Source organism: Lytechinus variegatus, chromosome 4 (genome assembly GCF_018143015.1).
Source record: "Lytechinus variegatus isolate NC3 chromosome 4, Lvar_3.0, whole genome shotgun sequence".
NCBI classification, from domain to species: Eukaryota; Metazoa; Echinodermata; class Echinoidea; order Temnopleuroida; family Toxopneustidae; genus Lytechinus; species Lytechinus variegatus.
Genome location: NC_054743.1, coordinates 32,589,230 through 32,606,148, shown reverse-complemented (window position 1 = coordinate 32,606,148; position 16,919 = coordinate 32,589,230). Strand labels below are relative to the sequence as shown.

Below are 16,919 nucleotides of genomic sequence, written 5' to 3'. Positions count from 1 at the left end.
ATCTGCATTATTGCTAACTAGGTAATTGTTTAAAAAAAAAACACAGATCCCTGCATGGGAAGTCAGACAACACTCTGTGTTACGGCTATTAGGCCTATGTCGTGACAGCAGAACCTCACCTCTCCTAGGAGATATTGAGATGTTCGGGATTACCCCACTCTTCAATGAAGGAAACGTAAAAAAAAATCTGTCATATGCATTTTTCCCGATTATTCTTTAATCGGAAGAGACCAGTCACGGACCAGTCAACAGATCCGTGCATGATGGGAAGTCAGACAACATTCTGTGCTACGGCTATTATGCCGTGACAGCAGAACCTCACCTCCCCTGGAGATATTAAGGTGTTCGGGATTACCCCAATCTCCCCTATGCTCATTTTCCCTTGGAGGGGGAGGGGCCCGGGGAGCTAGGGGCCCAGGAAAAAAAACAATTAGGTCACCGTTAATTAGAAAAGAAAAGCAAAAATAGTGATTATGGTATTATTTTCTGAATATATTTCATGTCAAAATCTACCACAAAATAAGGCTGCCAGAGAGCGAAGCGATGTGAGCAAAATTTTTTTAGAAGGTTAGGGTTTTTGCTTCTGATTTGATTTGATTTTTAACCTATTCAAAATGAAAAGTTTTCATTTAAAAAAGGTCGAACATTTACTTTTACCTCTGCTCTTCTCTCGAAATGTTTTGCTCATGCTTGACTGAACACGTGACCCTTATATAACCATTCGTGTCACTAGCGTACCTACGGGGGGGGGGGACAGTCTACCCCCTGACGAGTCACAACCCAATATGCAAAAGACATATCCCTGCCCCCCTCCTGACGAGCTTGAAAACCCTTTTTTCCCCTCCCCCTGACGGGCGAGCTTGAATACCTATTTTGCCCCGTTGACGAGCTTTTTTTGCTTGTCAAATTTTTCGGCGGACGGTTTTGCCCCCCCCCCTGTGGAAAATCCTAGGTACGCTCCTGATTCGTGTACATCATGTATAGTTCACCAATATGCAGAATCATCTCCCTCCCTGGTAATAAGTTTGTTTAGTTGACTTTATTCATTCACATCTAAAAACACTGAATATACAGTTTCCCGCAATCATAGCTGCTATCCAGCGAGGCCGTCACAAGAAAAATTATATACAGAAATTCATAAAAGGTAAAGCCTTCAAATATAATAACTTATATGCCGAAACATACTAAAATTAAAAGTTAAGAAACGTGGACATAAAAGAAATCATTGGAATATTAGCAAAGAATTTGAATCAAAGTAACATAAAAGAAATAAATCGTATGAGCATAAAAGAAAAATTTACAACCGCATATATAACAAGGGAAAGAAAGAAGTATAAGTGATCTTTTTCAATAAAGGCCTGTCTCCTTCATTGAATCTTCTATTTTAATAAGAGCGCAGGCATTCAGAGTCTCTTTCATGTGGGACTAGAAACTGAGGAGTCGTATTATTTCAAATGGGATGGGACATATTGCTTGTTGGGGCTGTTAATTTGCCTAACAGAGAACAATCCACTTATTGATGGTAAAATGTTATGTCTATTTATTTCATAGGGTATACTCATCACTTATATAGAAAATACAACGGCGCGTCGTGTTATTTTGAGGGGGCGTGAGGTGGGGGAGTGATGGTGACCCTTTTTTTCCTTTGAAGAATGCGTGTAAGATTAACTTTAATTGATCATTACGGTATAAATTTGCATTTTATTTGGAACAAGTGGGCTTGTTTGGAAGAGAAAATTCAAAGAATAAGAAGAAAGTTTGAGAAAAATCGGAAAAATAATTAGAAAGTTACGAGCATTTGAATATTGCGATCACTAATCTATGGAGATCATCCTATTGGCAATGCGACAGATATGTGTGATGTCACAAGTGCATAACTTTCCCTTCGATGGACTATAAAATACCCCCAAAATGTCTCTTTTTTTGCTCTTTCTTATGGTGATACAAACTCCTTATCCATGATATTTTCTTTGAAATTCTGTATTACAAGCCCTCCTATATAAAGAATTAATGATCTACAGATAGATGTGATAAAATAGGCATTTTAATTGAAATATATACAAAAGCAATGGGAAAGTATTGTCCACATGTGATATCACACATCTTTTTCGCATTGCCAATGGGAGGATTTACATTACAATAATGATCTAAACTTCAAATGTTCATAACATTCTTAATATTCATTAATTTTTTCTCAAACTTTCGTTGATTGTTTCTTTGATTGTTCCATTTGCACACAAACTATATTGTTCCAAAGGCTTGATTTTCCTTGAAGTGCACATTCCAATATTAAAATGCAAAATTTCTTCGTTCAATCTCTACAAGTTTCCTCGCATTACTAGTTTGACCCTTCTTTGAACAAGAGTTACAGTAGATTTATTTGTTTATGATGCACATTTGCCTGATCTTCGGTGATATATTAACTCCCCCTTTCTCCCCACTCTCGCTATTGCTTCCTTTTTCTCTCTCCCTCTATACCCCCTTTCTCTCATCGAATGAGTCACTTTCCCTCGTAAAGGAAAACATTCATGAATGACATACGCAGGGGCCGCAGAACGGTTATGAAGGGGGGGGGGGAGCTGACCATGCAATAAAATTCACAATCAGATGGTCATTTATATGTTTTTTGTACACGGTTTTGGAATAAAGGGGGGGGGCTGAAGCCCACCAAGCTCCCCGGTTCCGCTGCCCCTGATATTACGCAATAGGAGCTTACAAGTCGAATAGGTGACAGATCGACACATTTACAACGTATTCTTTTTAAAATTTCATCGGTAAATCATTTTCTTTGCATAACATTTGCACATGCGTTTTCCTCAAACAACAGAAACGAAATCGCTAATATGAATTTTAAAAAATGTAGCTTTTAATGATCAGAGAAACGTGAATTTACAAATCATGCGTTACATAATCTTTGAGATTGATATGGAAATAATGACAAAGTGATAATCAGTAATGTAGTATCTATACGTGTACACGTATGTCACGGTATGTCAAAAGAGAGGGTAGATTAAGGGGCGGGTGGAAGACGAACTAAAGCCAGGGGATGTCACTTTTTTCTCATAAATAATTAAGTACGGGGCAATATATCAAGTTCCACGACCGAGACATTTTTTAATTTTTTTCTTCTTCTTTTTTATTTTCTGATTTTCTTCACTAAGTAAATTTGTTTATCTTTGTAAAGGAACCCAGTCGTCGCAAGCTTTGATTTGGGAACGGAAGGGGGGGGGGGCTACCGTTTCTAGATCAAGTTGAATGTCTTTGTTTTACTCGTATTCTTAATGGAAAATAAATTAATTTAATTTGATTACATCAAACTTGGAAAATAGGAGGGACAGTCGGCCCAAACAGCATCGCCCGTACACAACAGTTTTTAGTTGAGTACACCAAGCCATTCTTTTTCTCCGACAAGTTGTCAGATCAGACAATTTCCCTTGATTTTGATTGGTTAAGGAGCACTGTTACTATGGTAACTGTCGGATAAAATGGGACTTGACGGATAAAACGTCCGACAAGTCCTTTCATGAAATGCTCCCCTGGTCTCACGCCTTCCGAGTTAATCCGAGAAAAAAACGAAGTTGTCATGCAAAAAAATATACTTTTATCAGCGCAGGGCTTTGTCCAATGTATCTGCTATTCAATTGGGAATGGATGCAGAGGTTCGAACCCTGGTCACGTCTTTCGGATGACAACGTTAAAGGTTGGTCCCAGATGCAAAATCACAATAATGAATAGCTGAAAGGTATTTGTAGAAAAGGTATTTGTAGAAAATTGGTGAGCCCGGAAAGATGATTTTCGTAAGATTCAGAGCTGACGAATAATTGCAAATAATGTCGTTTGTCCAGACTGAGTCCAGGACAAAACTGTTGTTTTGATTCGCCAATTTCGACAAGGACTGCTTTGTCGTGAAGGGCTTTTGATAATGAATTTTCTGTGTTGTAGATTCCGTCCCCTTCGAAAAAACCCTGATCATGCTGACTGATGTATATGTCTGTAAAAACTAAATTATATACACGCCCTTGCGATCTTGAGCACCTTGTTGACGAAGATATAGATGTGCCGGTTGCAATACTTCATTCTCATTGATGGACATTGTCTATACAAACAATATATCGTCATGCCAATTCATTCTTTAATGATATAAACTATGAACCCGTGACGATCAGATCAAAAGAAATATCTATTCAATTATATTCGTTTTTACGGATAAACACTGATTATGAATAATTTAAACACGAAAGATGAGAAAACAAGAATAAGAAAAGAAAATGTTTCGTTACGATATTTTCATCGTGAAAGGAAAGGTGTCATTTCCATGGAATGGTCCATTTCCGATGTTGGTCAACCTTTCCATCGCATAAACTATTCGTGGATACCTTTCTTTAAAAAAAAAGAAATCAAAGAAGCAGGTGAGGATCAAGGATTTCATAAAATGAGTGCTTCCTCGGATCTGTGCCTGCTCAAAGGTTCTTTAATACGGTCTCCAAAACTCCTCTTTTCTCGAATCTGACATGAGTGGGAAGTGTCCCAGAACAGTTTGTTGGATTGGCGCTATGTTAGTCATGCCTTGAGGATGCTGTTGAATGATCTCGATGCCGATATTTTGTGCGTCTACCGTTTTTGCTTCATGCAGTTCATTTGGGTTTTGTGGATGTCCTCCGAAACTCGGAGACATCTCTGGAGCAGAATGAGGAAGGTGAATTGCGGTTTCCATGGAAATGCAATTAGCTGGTTCTTCATCCTCCAACTTGCGGCTTTCATCTGACCTTGTTGATGGGAGCATGTTCAGAGAACCACCACAATACTGAGATGAAGAGGATGACAGATAGAGGTGGGGGTAAATCGGGTATGCAGATGAAGTCACCGGAACAGCATTGGAGCTGGGGAAGACATTCTGAGCAGGCTGAAACGGCAAGGGAAGTTGGTTTGGTGCTATCGGCAAGATGCCCCGATGTGGAGCTTCTTCGGGTGTTACTCCTGAGATGGTGCTTGTAGGAGGGTTGAATGGTACATCCTCAGGTTGCGTTGGGTAGATGAACTGTGGGTAGTTCTGCTGGACGAAGTTTGTCTCGGGTGGTTCTGACTTTATTTGCGGAGGATGAGTAGATGAGTTGCCAGTAGTAGGATGCTGACCCGATGATAGATATGGACTCGTATGAATTCCAGGCTGGGAAGTATCTGAGGAAAAAAAATGAATGTGGTTTAGATATTATTATAGTTAAAACAATTAAGAATTATTGCGAAATTAGAATTTATTGTCGTTAACATCATTAGCGGTGTAAGCGATCGTGGGTAGCAGATGCGGAGGGATATGGACAATAAAAAATCCCAACACGCAACCGATATCAAGCCTATATCATTTGCTTCGATTTTCAGTTGGGAAGGTATATGGTGTCATCGCTTTCTCCTCTTTCCCTCTCTGATTCTTATTGCTCTATCTCACCCTCCAAATTTTCTCTTTAGTTTGATTGAGGGCGGCGTACTTTAATGGCCGGGGCACACAACATAACGAACGTGACTTCATATTTTTTTAAAAATTAAATTATATTATACCGATAGTGGTATAGACTTAACATTACCCATTATGTTTAATGTCTTCTTTCTTCTTTTCTCCCTCCATGTCATTAATATGTCATTTTCCCTCCTCTTCCCCCCCGTAATCACCTGAAAAAAAAAACTATAGAGGCGGTCGGCATGTGTTCTCTTTTGGGATCGACCTAAAATTGAGTTTATATCCCCTCGCCTCACTCCTTTACTTATATTTCTCTCAATTTGTTCTCGTATTTTGTAATTTTTCTGGAAAATTCCGCGAAATACGGTTTCATTATGATATCGGGATCTTTCAATGATTGACCTCTTTTGATTTTAGTGATTCTAGAAACATTTTATAATGTCTTTTCGTATATCGATGACATATGCATACGATTTCGGACGTATAGTAGAAGAGAGAAAGAGATAGAGAAAAGAGAGAGAGAAGGGGGGATGGACTCGGGGGAGAGAGGGAACAGATGGACGACAAACCAAAACCAACGTCGATGCGGGCGTCGATGGTTCTTTCTGCCATACCACAAGTGCATTCATTATCCTGTCCAAAACCGAGAACATGTGGATAAACTCCAAAAACTCTTGGCTCTCTCTAACTTCGATATGTTCAAGGGAAACTGTCGTTTTTTTTGCTTCTTACAAAGTTCTATTTGCGACAATAATGATCGAGAAATGTTTCCGAAGTCACTCATACTTCCTCCGTATCTCGGACAGAATGGGTTCCGCCCTGTTGTTAGCATCTGGTTATAGTGACGCCGGGAGTGACGCAGTCGTGACTCTGACAGCAGCTTGTCAAACTTTGAAGACATTATATGCACTTTGTCTTAAGACACTCCATGAAAATTATCTAACTCCAAGTGACAAGTCTGATGGAATTATCAAACAAATGTGAGCATAACGTAGATGACATTGCACATATTTTGAAAATAAGCCAACAAGAGGTATTACGCTTATACGCAGACAGCCTGGACAGGTGCCAAGCTATCTTCCCTTCTTCTTCTGGGGACTCTCTTTAATGTATTTCGTAAGTTTAAACGGTTCATCGTTAAACCATAATATTGCTCAAAGACGAATTGGTCGCCTCTTTATATAAATATTCTCAGTTATATGCTAATTTTCTTTATCAATGAAATCCAAACTGATTTTGAGTGATCTTTATAAAACAAAGACGTTTAGACCTATCATATATTCAAGACCGAACGTGATATTTTTGTTTCTTGTGTTGTTCTTCCACTAGTATTTTGAATTCTCCTCAAATTACTTTCATGCAGGCCGGCCATATAATGAATCCCGTAGTATGACATCAGAATGTTACCAGTAGAAATTGAAGATAGAGGATAGCATCCGGGCATCCATCCCTGGTTCATGAATGGCTGCTGTCTTCCAATCTGGTTGCCATGGTTGTGAGAGATAGCTACCCCACAAGAATGGGCGTGGCTTGTATCGATGAGGGAAGAGACACATCGAGGTTCGTGGTCTGGCTTGGACTTGGGTCCTGGAATAAAACGGACAGATCAGGATCTTGTGTCAGATAATGTTTGTAAACTTTACACTCTGACTTAGGCTCGACTGGGGTGGCGTCAGGTTATTTCTTACAGGAAGGTGGGGGAGACGACATGAGGTGACTACGTCATTCTTAATTCAATAACAGGGGCAACATAGGGTAACAGTAACCACAAACTCTGTTTGATATTCTTCTTTCTTTTCATTTTTTCCAGCTCTCTTTTTGCCCCTATTTTTCTTTTTTTTTTTTTTTTTTTGCTAATTCCTAGCTTCATACTATTTAAAAAATATTACCGGCGGTCGCCCTGTTTCTCTGTGGAAAAGTTTTGTTGCGCGATTTTGTATACTTCAATCAATATTCGTCATAACATTCGTAATTATGGGATTAAAACTAATTCGCAAAATAGGTTTTTTTAATCATAACGAGCAAAAGATAGATCACTACAAGGAATAAGGATGTTAAAATGAACCTAGACGAGCTGTCAGAGGTGACGAATTGAACTCTTGTTATGTGAATCATTGAAGGGTACATATGTTATTTTGAGAGTTTTCAAAGAAAATGTCATTCTGTCCATCCCTTTCAGTTAAAGAAGATTGAAGTCAAAAGGGTATGTCTGTTGGTAATTAGCCAATTCACCTGTAACATGATTTCAGCTGATAACATATGCAAAAAGGGAAAAAATATACCCCCAACAAACCTATCCAAAATCGGAGGCAATACTCTCTCCACACCCAGATAGTACACGCATCAGGATTTAAAAAATAGATCAAACTGAAAGAGTATTACAATATCAGTCTCCAGTTACATCCCACGCAAATAATCTTTGCCAGACATTTTCACTCCATGGTTTTCGTCTTTCATTGCCAATATTGATAAGTGTTGACATTTACCTAGGTTACAAACACATTTCGACTGAATGTTAGTTCGAGGAGTGACGGGCAAGTTCATACACTATCAACTTGCTTGTTTTATATAGTATTATAGTATGGTTGACATGGGAACTGTTAATTACCGTGACCATTTAGTGAACAAGACCGATAAACATTTATCTATTCATCCGTTTTCTTCTAGGGTGACCCGGATGGCTCTATTCATAATCAATACAATGTTATCCTTGCCATGTTTGTAGCCCTATAATACGACTAAAAAACTAAAAACGTATGAAAAAGCAGGCCTAAATGAAAAATAAAATATTAGGCACAGATCAAGATGACTTACGTTTAGGTCTTGGTCCATCGACAGTTACCTTAATAGCACTGTTACACGTAGCAATCTGAGGAGGGTTCGTGCATACGAATATTGACAGTGTGAAGCTTTTCCCTGCATGAAAAGCGAAAAGACAGAGTAAAATTCGGTGGAGTACAGATGGGGGGCTTGGGAGCACTTGCCCCCCCCCCCCGCCCCCCAAAAACACCCATTTGATGACCAAGAAAAAAGGGAGAAAAGGGTGAAATTTTTCATTATTTGCTGAATGTCAATGTCAAAATCTATCACAAAATTTGATTTTTTTTTGTAATAAAAATGTCAAAGTTTTTGCTCATTCGCTTCGCTCTCTCATAACTTTATATAAATTTTGCCCGATACGCTATATCTAGCCCCCTCTGATTTTTTGGCTCATTCCGCCACTGGTAAAAAGTAAATTATTCATCCTTTTGTTTGTATGATTCCTGGATGATATACTCACTCTTTGTGAAATCAATTTCAGTCTTTAACATTACCCCCCACCCACACACACACATACACACACAAAAGGGTAAAGAATGACAGATTTGGCTTTCTCTATAATGGATGTCTTTCATTATTGCGCTTACAAAGTTTTAGAACAAAATACGGTCTTGATGAATTAACATTAGTCAAACTGCGATACAGTTTTGATGACGAATCACGATGATTAACCATGATGACGATGATTAGGCATATCGTTAATGCATTCCGATGTGAACATCGTGTAATATCGTGAGAATTGTTTTACAAACAGGGGCAAATCCAGGATTGACCGGGGATGGGGGTGTGGGGGTGTAGTGGAGAACAAGAAATTTTGCCAAGCAAAACACAAAAAAGGGCAAATGTCATCACCACAGAAGCAATTGCCACTAAAATTGACAGCCCCCCCCCAAAAAAAAAAGAAGGAAAAGCGAACAGTGAAAAGTGATGTAGTAAAAATGAGGGATAAAAAGGTAAAACAAAAACAAAAAATCAAATAGGGGTAAAGAAAATAAAGAAGAAAGACGGGTATGGAGATAAAGGGTGTGTAACTGTCGTACCCCCCCCCCCTACCCCCTCCATTGAAGTATACCGGCACCGTCCCTGGCTATGGCGTGCAGCCCTAGACTGAAAGATAAATTACGTATGGCTATCTTGGTTGTTCAAAAGAAAAAAATAAAAGGAGGATAAAATTTCAGTATATAGTTATTGTATTGGAAGGCAGATACAGGGGCCAGAGGGGTTCTTAACCTTGGGAGTAAGATTAGAGGTTTCTTACCACCAAATTCTGTTTGGAATCATCATCTCATAATTTCAATCATGTACACCCTATTTCTTTTTACAACGAACGTTTCAAGAAGGGGAAATGTTGGTAGACCACACGAGCACTTGGTTTGCCACAAGAGGCAGGGTTTATAGTAAAGTGAAGATCATGCTGAACGAGCCAAGATTATAATCAACTTGTGTAGTTTGGACCTAATTGTCAACAGGAAAAAATAGATGAACCAGCGGCTGTGGTTTATTATTTTGAGGTTCTTTTCCAGGGACTCATCAAACTGCATGCTGAAGTGCACTTGGTGATTTTTATCTCACTTTTCAGAAAAAAAGTAGGTTATAGAACCTGGTTATTTGCAATAATATGCCGCGTTTGATTGGTGTCACCTGTCGCGCTGCGCCCGTTCGAAAATTGGTCAAAATTCTTAAAGATTTTTAATTTGTTAATTTTGCCTCCCGCGGGATTGACTCTTTGGGGGTTTTGGAGAGATTGATTGAATAAAGCAGGTTTTATGTATATTTTATTAAAAATAGTGACATCACATTAGTTCGGCATCAGGGTGTTCCAAATGCAGGAGGCGGCAGACGAAATAGAGGTGACGTCATTTTCTAAAATCACAGGGCTATTAGACCAAGGCCTCTTTATTTGCTACTCCTTATTATTCTTTCTTCATTCTCCTCTTTCTCCATTTTTTGCTTTTATTTTTTGTTTTTAGAATGTTTAATTGATATCAAGCCGGAACGGGTTCCTGTGACGAAGAGACTGTCGTTCCGGGGGGGGGGGGGGAGGTCAAATATATTGCTGTATATACACACGCGTGACCAAAAAGACAAACGTGTTTAGGGTATGTTTTTTCCCCAAGCTTTTCCCCGGGGTCAGATTGTGGCGACAACTTGTTTAGCGTCCAAAGTGTGTGAATAAAGCCCGCGAAAAACTTGTATAGGGGGTTATTTTGCACAAAGAGAAAAACTCGTTCAGGGAAGTTTGGAAAAACATTTGACTGCCCCTCCCCAGGGCTGTAGTTACAGACGAGACAATTAAAACATCAAACTTGGTCGACTGGGGCGGCACCGGTATTGGGGTTGGCCGCCACGTTGGCTATTAATGGACTATTTACAAACTAAGACCTTAGGAAACAGCTAATTGAATCAAGACAAGAAAAAAGAATATCTGTTAATGATAAAAACTCTGAAAAATATAAGTAGGCCTATATAAAAAAGAACAAGAACCAACCAATTCAAATATCATTTCGAACGCGCGAATTCTACTCTGGGTTTGGTGTTTGTATGTGGGGTGGGGGTGATGCAGATTTCTCCCAGAACCACCATCAACTCTCATTTGACATCAGTTTTTATGAAGGGAGTTTCATTTTAATTTGAATTTAGTGCGAGGGCCTAATAATATTGTGGACCATGCTAATTTTATACTCTTTCTTATCTATAATTATTTTCCTTCATCTCGCCTTAAGACTTAAAAAATGGGGTTAGTTCTCACATCTGCCTATATTTGCAGTCAGTGGCGCTCATGGAAAATGTTCTAAAAAGTCCGAGCGAGTGAACCAACCGAGCAAAAATAGTGCCTTTTAAAAATGAAAATCTTATTTTGTAATAGATACTGGCATAATGTTCAGATAATGACATTTTACCATTTTCTTTCTATTTCTTCTTCTCAGTTCCCTTTTTTGCGGTAGAGATGGGGAGGGGGCACCCGGCCTTCTCCATCTATTGGCCGGCTATATAAGGCTTGCAGTGTTCATTTACAAAACGACACGTGTATTACTCTCTTAATGGCTACTCCTTTGGGAAAATTTAAGCGAGACACCTTCAAAATAAATACACTACCGGCGCTATATGTCTGAAAACATTTCATGTCTTGCTATCATGAATTAAAGAGCATCAATGTCGCCGAAAGGGAGAGGCCTCTGTGAAACAGACGTACTGCGACCATTAACCAATATATAACAAGACATAAATCATCTAATTTTAGTATGAGCAGCAAAATTAAAACAAGTATATGTTTTCTTTCAGAAATATATGTTTGACTAAAGAATATTTTGCCATATTTTGTTACTTACCCCGGCCTGATTTTCCAACAAAACGCAGGTCATTGAAACGGGCAACTTGATTTTTCATGACTGCTATATTATTTTTCAGTTCAGCGCAACAATTTTCATCATTCCCCGCTCCAATGGTCACAATCGTTCCATCTTTCGTCTCTCCAAGGGAGATCACTTTAAAGGCAACCGGCAAACTCTTATTACTCCGCCAGTGGGGTGGGAGGAGAGAGCAAACGAAGTTGGGACTCTCAGTCTTCATCAGCTCCCCTGGCTGGTCCGACAAGGCATCCATTATCAGAGACCGTTCACCTCCTTTGAAAACGGACGAACCCTTCTTCAAGCCCGCATCAGTCATCTTGATTTATCCACGTCAGGAGAGAAAGCCTAGCTACTTTTGATCCTCGCGATCGCGGTAGCTCGAGAACATCTCCTATAGTTCAAGGAAGACGAGGTGATGATCTCTAGTATAACGTCAGTGACTAAAAGTGATCCTCTAATAAAATGATAGATCTATATATTAGAAGTACGAAGTTACCGGAAGTGCGCGAATCCCTGACGACACCAACACAGATTCAAAGTCCCCCTAGTCCCCACCTCAAAACAGAAGACACCGAGCGATGGCACGCCACGGTATTGATATAAATAGTTATAGATATTGCAACAATCAAGAAGGACTGGTGTACTCCGTGATGCACTTTGTATAAGCGGTTGACACAGAACAACATATTAGTCAAACGAAAAACTATCGAAACACGTATCGACAGAAGTTTGGGTGAGATGTCACTTTTGGCATGTTACGAGCTCTTTAAACGAAGTATCAATTTGTGGTCGTAACACAGACCTGTCGAAAAAAGGGAATCCCGATTTGAACATGTTGTATTTAACCTCAATAATACGAGCTGACATCGCGAGGGTGTAATCACACAACTGGCACTGTCACGGCAGAAGTCTGCGTTTCATGGAAAAGTCACATCACATCCGGGTTAACTCTTACGTATCTAATTTCAGATAATACTTTTGACCCCTCAATTGCCAGAATGGAAAAAAAAACTCCACATGAATCAGTAGCGTAATGAAGAAAAAAAATTATGGCGCATTAATTATGGGGCAAAATCTCTAAAATGGCCGCGACTGAGCGAAGCGAGCGAGCAAAAAAATTGATATCTATAATATCAAAATAATTGATAGATGTTGACATAATATTTGAAAATACTATCAAATCTCTTCCTTTCTCTCTCTCTTTTTTTGGCGCGGGGGGGGGGGTCAATGTACCTCAAGTGCTTCCCCGTATACGCTATCATGATACAAATTGTTAAGAAGCATATACCATGTACATTTTCAAACGAAAGAAAATTTCATATCCAAAATATAAATCCAGGCATCAAAATTGCTATTGACCCCAACAATGATTGTCTTATATAACAGTAAATGTTATCTGATGCCTGTCCTTAAATGAAATGGAATTAACTTTCAGATGATTTGACTTTTAGCCAAAGAGGAGGGATTTGACATTTCTATAACTATAAGCTCATAATGTGAGTGGGTCAGGTCATTTCTTGTCGGTCGACAGCACCTTGTTTGTGTAAATGGTGTGTTATTTCTCTGACTGGTCCGATGTTACCAGCGGAATACCACAAGGGAGTGTTCTCGGACCCCTGCATTTTTATAATCTGCCAGATCAGATTTCGTCAAGTAATATTTATTTATTTGCCGACGACACCAAGATAGCATGCAATGATGCTGAGATATTACAAGCAGACTAGATCGTCTTGCTTCATAGTCTGACAAATCGCTATTAAAGTTTCACCCATAAAGATTGTGTACAAAAATAATAATGAATATAATGACTATACAATGTCATTAAATTCATTATTCTTTTTTCTACACATGAGACCACACATAATTTATCAAAAGTTGAAACAAGTCAAGATTTATATTAGGAGTGATAGTTGACACAAAGCTTGACCAGCGCAGACAAAGATAAATAAAGCCAATAGGCTAATTGATTAATCTAATTATAATAATATTTCTTTATCTTGACAAGGAGAACTTTTTACTCCTATACAAAGGATTGATCAGACCTCATTTTGCAGTATCATGTTGTATGGACTCCATACTTAAAATCAGATATTCAAGCACTAGAAAATGTACAAAAGAAGGGCCCCTAAGTTGGTACATGAGGGAATATGAACAAAGATTGATTCAACCAAAACTTCCTACTATAGCATATCGCCGTGGGCAAGGCCGGAGATATGATCGAAACATACAAGTTATTTCACAGGTATGACCAGGGGCCTGTTGCATAAAACATTTTACCTGAGAAAACTCTGGTAAAAAATGAAAACTACGGTTAGTCTGATTTCTGCCATTGACTTTAACACACGGCAAAAACTCCGGTAAAAACAACCTGAGTTTTCTCAGGTAAAAAGTTTTATGCAACAGGTCCCAGGAGGTATATATTGCCAGATATGGGTCAAGTGCATGGGCCTACTAGAGGTGATAATAAAAAAAATTCATTCCGAGATCAGTCACTGAGATACGTAAGATTTTTTTTCCGCGAGATTGAGAAAACCAGTGGAATAGTCAATAATTTAATAAGAGAGAAAAAAAAATTACGCATGAAGTTGGTAACCGAGGAGATAATTTTTTAAAGTGAAATTATAGCATGTGGAGCACATGATTATTATGAACCTAAATAGATATAGACTTTCAAATTTCTGAATAGAATTACCCTGGGAAGCGGGTCAGTGTCTGGCCGGGGTGCTGAAGCAATCACCCCCTTGGGGTGTTGCGACTTGTGTTATTTTCCAAAGGCAGGACCCCCAGGAAATCTGGTAGGTATGGCAGAAATGTAATGAAAATGAACGCCGTTTTGTAGGAACGCACTCCTCACTTCAGAATTTTCCTACACAGTGTTTGAAATATTGCTTAAATTCACCGTTTTCAGACCAGAATATCAAATATTTTCAGCTCGCGCTTCGTGCTCGCGTTAAGTTGATTTTCATAGTAAAAAAAATGTTAGAATGTTGGGAAATATTTAGAATGCCCAGATTTTAGGTCTAAATCTAAACTCGCGTACGCATTTTTTTTTCATATACGCAGCTTGTGTTTTATTTCAAAAACATGAAATGAAAAACGAAACATGAATACTGTAGTGTCCCAATTTAGGAAATCTAAAGAGTTTCGCTTCGCGCTCGCACCAATCCTGTTCATGTGATTAGAAAAGTGCATAGAATGTCCCGTTTTTAAGTCTAAAATTTAATTTTTGTTTTCGTTTGCGCTTCGCGCCTGCACCAACTGTATGGTTATATTCCTATCCTGTTCATGATTACAAAAAAGTGGAATATCCAGTTCTTAGGTTGGCCGAATGTCAAAAATCTTCAGCTTGCGCTTTGTGCTCGCATTAGGCTATTTGATTGTGGAAATATTTATCGTCTTGTGTGTATATGAAACAACAATGGAAAACTCAGTTGTGTCCCCCACCATTGAGGAGATATTTCAGCCCATATCTGCACCCCCACTGAAAAAAAAAATCGTTCCCAGGCCCTGAACCCGCAACCCGGGGGTTATTGCCTCCCTATATAACACAGTAGTCTACAGATTTATAGAGTGAAAGCACCATAGAGATGAATACTAATATCTCTATGGAAAGCACTCACAACCTGCGACCAAAAAAGCCTATACAGTGCGTATCAAAAAAAAGTTTACACTTTGAAAAAGCCCTGGGAATGAAAAAACATACAACATGAGGGTAATATTTTCACATATAATCTTGGGTTTTGGTCTCATCTATCCAATGAAAGTAAAAGTTTTGACACTATGTTACAATTGAGTGAGCACTGTCCATTTTCGTAAAGCTTGCAGAAATCTGTTTGCGCAGAAATGCTCGTTTGTACGCTGTGTCAAGGGGAAAGGGCGAAATCAAACTTACCCTGCGAAACATTTCTCATACATTTCCCTTGCACTTTTAGTCAATTGAAGTGAAACGGATACATTCAAGCATTTTCTAACAATTTTGCCACCCAAGTTAAAATTTCAACATTTAGTAAACACAACCTTTACCCTTTTTGTTCCAATTGGATCTGAGGACATAACTGAATCTGAACAAAAGTTTATACCAGACATCTCTAGCATTTTTTTAAATAAGTTTTTATCATTTAAAGTGGGTTTACATTTCATTTTTTATTTAATATTTGTTTCTCCACACTTTTCCCAAGCTTGACAATTATTAACAAAATGAAATTCAAGCCTAAGCCATATTATGTAAATCACAGTTCGGTGTAAAACAAATATCGTCACAATGGCCTCTGTGTGTGGGTGAGTGGGATGGGGCGCAATGCACTCCTGGAAGTGGTTTGGGCAAGGAAACAAATTAAAAAAGGTAAAAGATATCTTCAAGTCAATTTTACTAGCTAAATTCCACGTGTTATTCATGATTAAGGTCTACTTTTATTCACATAACTATTTCAAAGTTCTGCGCAAGTCATTTTTCACTAACTTTTCAAAAGTAAGTGGTGCTCACTCAAGCGGAAATATCTTTCGACAGTTGTATCGTCCTTTGCTTAAATGGATCTGTACCAACGTTAAAATGTGGAAAAATCTTCAGGATATTACAAATGTATATATTTTACAGGATTTTTTCTCAGTGTAAACTTTTTTTTGATACGCACTGTATAATGACCACCAGAGCCGTCACCAGCTTTTTTCTAGGGGGGGGGTGCTTTTTATGAAAAAAAAACACCAAAAACAACGTATTAACTCAATTTCATGCAGTTATATAGCCCGCCGGCCAGATCTTTTTCAAAAGAGCCCTCAAGTATCCCTACCCCCCCTCCGGTGTTTTTTTTTTTTTATTTATTTACTTTTTTTTGGTTCTGAAGGGGGGTGCGTTCGCACCCTCCGCACCCCCCCTGGCGACGGCCCTGATACTATTTTTAAACAATAATGAAATTGAAATGATCATATTTAAGAGTGGGCCAGGCCCGAATGGGTCATTTTGTCGAAAGATCAAAATGCTAAAAATAAGGTGACTCTGAACATGTTCGAAGTGAAGATATTTCACTTATGCAAAGTTTTGTCTAGATTTTGCTCCGATTTTCACGATTTCCATTTATTCCCAAGGGTTTTTTTTAAGCGTTTTCCTTGAAATTCTTGAATTTCGTGATCTTCAATGTTCACCCTTTTTCCTTTTTATGTTGGCTATGTTCCGCTTTATTAGTCGCTTACTAATGGCTCTGATCTGCATATTCTCCACGATGCTATTTCCACAATTGCATTGAGATCAGTGGTTAATGGTCGCTCGATTTAAGAAGTCTACTTCCATGCGCGTATGCGGA

The 16,919-nt window shown here is 38.7% G+C and overlaps 1 protein-coding gene across 1 annotated transcript; it reads right to left on the bottom strand.

Moving 5' to 3' along the window:
- Positions 1–2,844: 2,844 nt before the first annotated feature.
- Positions 2,845–11,985, bottom strand: LOC121412659 (runt-related transcription factor 3-like). The gene is made up of 4 exons (XM_041605435.1): positions 11,602–11,985; positions 8,267–8,368; positions 6,860–7,039; positions 2,845–5,178 (listed from the first exon to the last, which is right to left on the bottom strand). Exons 1-4 carry the CDS (start codon positions 11,936–11,938, stop codon positions 4,472–4,474), a joined length of 1,326 nt encoding a protein of 441 aa, XP_041461369.1. The 5' UTR covers positions 11,939–11,985; the 3' UTR covers positions 2,845–4,471.
- Positions 11,986–16,919: the final 4,934 nt, after the last annotated feature.

What these genes read in the sequence shown, in the direction of transcription:
- LOC121412659 (XM_041605435.1), bottom strand. Translation starts at nt 11,938, where the DNA reads ATGACTGATGCGGGCTTGAAGAAGGGTTCGTCCGTTTTCAAAGGAGGT. An exon ending in TGTTGGAAAATCAGGCCGGG is followed by an intron (nt 8,369 to 11,601) that starts GTAAGTAACAAA and finishes CTTTTCATGCAG; the next exon opens with GGAAAAGCTTCACACTGTCA. An exon ending in TCTATCTTCAATTTCTACTG is followed by an intron (nt 5,179 to 6,859) that starts GTAACATTCTGA and finishes TTTTTTCCTCAG; the next exon opens with ATACTTCCCAGCCTGGAATT.